This window comes from Diadema antillarum, unplaced genomic scaffold, assembly GCF_040938485.1.
Source record: "Diadema antillarum isolate AM-2024a unplaced genomic scaffold, OU_Dant_1.0 seq00002383_RagTag, whole genome shotgun sequence".
NCBI lineage: Eukaryota > Metazoa > Echinodermata > Echinoidea > Diadematoida > Diadematidae > Diadema > Diadema antillarum.
This window is the reverse complement of record NW_027272997.1, coordinates 4,680-9,688: the sequence shown is the minus strand read 5'-3', so window position 1 is coordinate 9,688 and position 5,009 is coordinate 4,680. Positions and strand designations below refer to the sequence as shown.

The 5,009-nt window shown below is 44.3% G+C and overlaps 1 protein-coding gene across 1 annotated transcript; it reads right to left on the bottom strand.

Annotated features, from left to right (window-relative positions):
- Nucleotides 1–247: 247 nt before the first annotated feature.
- Nucleotides 248–3,773, bottom strand: LOC139714690 (uncharacterized). The gene is made up of 2 exons (XM_071626364.1): nucleotides 2,304–3,773; nucleotides 248–383 (listed from the first exon to the last, which is right to left on the bottom strand). Exon 1 carries the CDS (start codon nucleotides 3,638–3,640, stop codon nucleotides 2,309–2,311), a length of 1,332 nt encoding a protein of 443 aa, XP_071482465.1. The 5' UTR covers nucleotides 3,641–3,773; the 3' UTR covers nucleotides 248–383; nucleotides 2,304–2,308.
- Between the last annotated feature and the right edge of the window lie 1,236 nt (nucleotides 3,774–5,009).

Below are 5,009 nucleotides of genomic sequence, written 5' to 3'. Positions count from 1 at the left end.
CTCAGCACCTTGCCCACATCCCATATGAAGCTGTATCGCGGAGTGGGTGGTCGGAGATTAAAAATGCCCCTGAAGTACCGGCAAATCCAAGGATGTGTAGAAATGGTGTATTTCTCGTCCCGTAGAAGAACAACTGATGCTAGTGCGCTCCTTGATGTATTCAAGGTGCTGTAGCTTGCTCCATTTTTGTACATAGAATTAAAAAACGCAAACAAATTTCCCACCTTCGTATGGGTCCAACATAAGTGACGCTCATGACAAAACCTTTGCCACTTCCTAATATACACCATATACTGCTCCTTGGTGGATTTCCTCCAAGACGCTGCCATTATATCAGCAGTCTCCTCCGTCAGTCCTTGAGCTATGAAATGTTTGCTCCAACCCTGCAAACATAAGAGGGAGAGATGTGTAAGTGGATGGGGTCTACCTGTAATGGGTTGGGTTAACAACTGGTGTTTTCGGAATACCCAGGGCTCCTCCAATAGCATGTTATGTAGTACGGTATACCAGGGCTGTGTTGGCCAATTTGGCACTATCAAAATTCCCCTAGCGCCATCTTGTCTGATTTTTTGGAGACACTTTGCAACCAAGCTAAATGGGGGAAACGCATAAAATACTAGGGGTCCCCAGTCAATAGTGAATGCGTCTACTGCCCATGCCCCTGGATCTGGTCTCCAGGAGACGTATGTTGGGAGCTGGGCATTCAGTCTGGTGGCAAAAAGGTCTACGTTTGGTAACCCATACCTCTGCACTATCTCATTGAATATTGTCTTGTCTAGCATCCATTCTATATTGTCATTGAATTTCCTTGACATCGTATCAGCTTCTGTGTTCTTAGAGCCTGCTAAGTGAGATGCTGTTATCCAAATTTGTCGTCTACTGCACCAATCCCAAATTTGCAACGCCATTTCGTTACATGCTTCAGACTTGACGCCGCCCATGTTATTCAAGTATGTCACCGCTGTGGTGTTGTCTAATCTCAACAGTATATGTGCATCTCTGACATTTGAACAGAAGCTTTTGAGTCCCAAACCGGCTGCTAGCATTTCCAGATAGTTTATTTCATTACCTGCTGCTCTTGCTAATTCTTGAGCATTCCATCTACCCCCTGTCTTGGATTGCAGGTCTGTGGCACCCCAACCTTGTCCACTAGCATCTGTTCTTATTTCTTTTGATACTTTCCCTGGGTACAGGGGTTTAGACACGAGATGTGCATGGGATGACCACCAAACTAGTTCCGCCTTGGCTCTATTTGATAGGCTCATATGTCTATCGAAATGTCCTTTCTGTTTTCTCAGGGCTCTGATTTTTTCCCTTTCCAGCTGCCTGTAATGCAAGGGGCCGTACTGAGATGCTGGTAAGGCAGCCACAATCTTCCCAATGACTTTAGCTACCTCCCGGATACTAGGTTTGTTATTAGCAAGTAAGGATCGACATGCATCTTGAATGTCATTGCTTTTACTGGCTGGGAGGGTGATTCTCATTTCAGATGTATTTAAATGGAAACCCAGAAATTCAATCTCACGGGATGGTTCAAGTACCGATTTCTCTGAGTGAATAATGAACCCTAGACTAGTCAAAAGGTCAGTGGTGGCTTGCACTGCTGAGCGAGTGTCTGCTTTATTGTTCCCAATTATCAGTGTGTCGTCCAAGTACGACAAAACTGTGTGCCCCTGTTGTCTTAGTAAGGCAAGCACTGGTTTCAGTATTTTGGTGAACAGTCTTGGGGCGGAAGATAAGCCATTTGGCAAAGCTTTGAACTGCCACAATTGGTTTCTCCATACGAAGCGGAGATATTTACGAGAGTCTAAGTGAATGGGAATTGTGTAGTATGCATCACGGAGGTCTACTGAAGCCATATAACACCCTTTTGAGAGGAGTAGAATACCAGATTGAATATTATCCATTTTAAAGTGTTGGTACTGAACACTTTTGTTGAGTTTGGACAGGTCAAGAATTAATCGAACTCCTCCGTTCTTTTTTGGTCTCGTGAAAACCTCTGAAATAAATTCCCCTTCTTCATGGGCACATTTTTCAATGACCTGTTTTTCTTCCAGAACAAGAATCTCATGGTCAATCTTGGCTGTTTCTTCAGCATTCCGCTTGTAAGAACGCAGAGGTTTTTCTCGAGAAGGGGGAAATTTTTCTGGGTCAAATTCTATTGTATAGCCTTGAACTGCTTGAATAATGTGTGAGTCTCTCGTGATATTTTCCCAAGCAGGGAAAAATGGCTTCAGACGACCTCCAACGACAGCTGGTGTTGTAACTAGATCGTTATCTATGTTGTGTTCATAGTCACCTACCTGTTCTATTTCCTCCCCTGGCTTTGGCTCTGCCTGTGGTAGGTTGGCTGCTTGTTGCCACCCTCCCTTGCTGCTGTCGGTGTGTAAGTGTGAGGAGGATCTCGAGGTCTCCCCCTCCAAGCCTTCCCTAAAAAAGGCTGTGCAGATGAACCGGCCATGGGGTTGGAATGTGATGTTCGGCGGTCATAACCCCTCCCCAACGGGCGGGTGAACCCAGTCGACGTATATTGACGGCGAGATGTCACATCCGGTTTCTTGTACGGCTGGAACCGTGATTGCTCTCGTGTGAAGCGTGATTTCATCATGCCTGACATTGTTTTCCTTTGTTCTTGGATCTCTTTCACTTGACGCCCCAGGTCATCTCCAAACAAGTACTTTGTCACTTTGTGAGAGGGCTTGCACAGGTGGTGGAAATTTGAGTTTATGTCAGGCTTTATGCTGTCCTTTCTCATGCAGTTGAGGGAGAAGTTTGCATCGCAGAGAAAAGCCATAGCATCCTGCTGAGCTTCAGACAAAGTTGCTGGAAGGGTACGAGCAAACGCGTTTATCCCTTTCAAGAGGGATGATTGGATCATTTGTAGTTTCAGATCCCTGTGTCTCGTCCCCGTCGAGATGTTCTCCCAGATAGTGCTGTTCACTTTAGGGGTTTCTAGACATGTGCAGTTAGATGGGCAGGGGTAGCGAGTTGCTGCTTCGTCGAGAGATTTCTGGTCAAGTTTTTGTCCCATCATATACACAATGGTGTCCGCGACATCCTCATCTAGTGGTTCCCCTATCCCGGACGGAGCCACAAATTTCTGAGCCATTCGTGGTATCTTGAATTCTGGCCGTTTGTCTTTATCTGCCTCCTGTAGGCCTACGTCCGAAAACAAGCTGACCGCGTCATCGCGGTTTGTTGATAGGAAATCAGCCACGCTGCGATTATCCGCCAATTCTATGACGGGTGGTGAGCTGCTTCCCCTTTGTGTGTCGCAGTCGCCATATTCACTAAAACAATCCCGCGGCGTGTTGGCATGTTGTTCTCCATGATGAGGAGTGCTCAAAGTCTCGATCATTTTTTCGAACATTGACTCGAGTTTCCCAATGCGGGACATAACCTCCGTGCTATTTTCCGCTGTAGTCACAGTCGGGTTGGGAGCGGTAGCAGCTGGTGCGGGCGGGTTCGGCTGTGCCTTCCCCGAAGCCGCGGGGCGGGATGCCTTAGGCCTCCCGCCGCTAGACAGAGTTTTGCCTGCAGCCTTCTTCTTTGCTGCCGGAGCTGGGCTGGCCTTAGGCTCACACAGCTCGGTATCTTTTTTGGCTTTTGCCTTCTCCGATTTGTCAGCTGGTTCATCCATGCTGAGAACGATAATCACGCTTGTAAGAGAGCACGAATTCAGTTCCGTATTTTCGCAGATTTCGATGATATTTTCCGATTTTTCGGTCAGATAAAAATCGCTTCGCGATCGAACATTGCGCTGGAACGAAGATGGCGATTGCGCGCGGAACGGCCTCTCATATTACGCAAATTCAGCCAATGGCTAATGCGCAGCCAATGGCTGAATTCTCTACCGTACATTACGAGATAAAACACAAGGTATAATATCATTTTCACTTACTGTCTCCTGCAAAGACTCATGGATTAACCAGAAGTCCAATCTAGATTGTACCAAAGGGCAATTCCACGGTAACTGACGTTATGCGTAAGGATTTTCATGAAATTGTTTATGTTGTAGTTTTGTGAATGAAAGTACCTGGGGCTTGTAATTAGCATTGATGAATGAGTTCATGAGAATGAAGAAATGGGTGGAAAGTTTTTCTCTCAAACTGCATTTCTTATCACATAGCAAGTGAAAATGTGTCGGTAACTGACGTTACGGAAAAAGGACATGGGAAATTATGGTGTAGATTTAAATGGAAATATCTCATGTCCCTGACTTCTAAACTTTATGTACTTTATATGGCAATATACCTAGGTTCTTGGGAACAGGTGTGCAAAATAATGTGCACTTCAGATATTTCCTGTTAGCACCATGCCAATTTCAGTGAAGGCATGACGGTAACTGACGTTACGTAACTGACGTTACGCTTACATTTGCCATAGGGTTTACACATGGAAAATAATGATTAGGAATAGTTTTGTGATATTTTATAATTCTGACCTTTCAGAGTGATTTGTTTGATATGGAATCATACGTTGGTTCATCAATTACAAATACCCAAATGAAATGAAACATTAGTCCATTTTCTTTGTGTTTAATGAAAACTTAAAGGGAAACATGTCAGTAACTGACGTTACATATACTTTTGCTATGGGGTTTACAAAGAACTAACTTATTTAACAGGTTATTATACTGCTGCAGTATACCAGTAACAATCCCAGGCATTTACTTAGCAACAAATTAAAACAAAATCTAAAGACACAAATGGGGTGGGGCCCTTAGAGGGCAAGCTCCCCCCCCCCATGCCATAGCACAGTTGAGCAAAAATCATGTAAATGCACCAGAGGATATTTCTTGACATTTGTCTTAAGATTGAATGCTTATTCAACAGTTATGATTACACAGAGCCATTTAGATTCAGCAGTTCCAAGTATTAATATTGACATAACTAAGGGTTTTTTCTAATGTTTTTTTTTTTAATGAACAGGAAAGTTTCTATCTAGAGTACCCCACCCATAATGCCCTGCAGTACTACACAAAACACAGATATTTTTGTGCGTGAAAA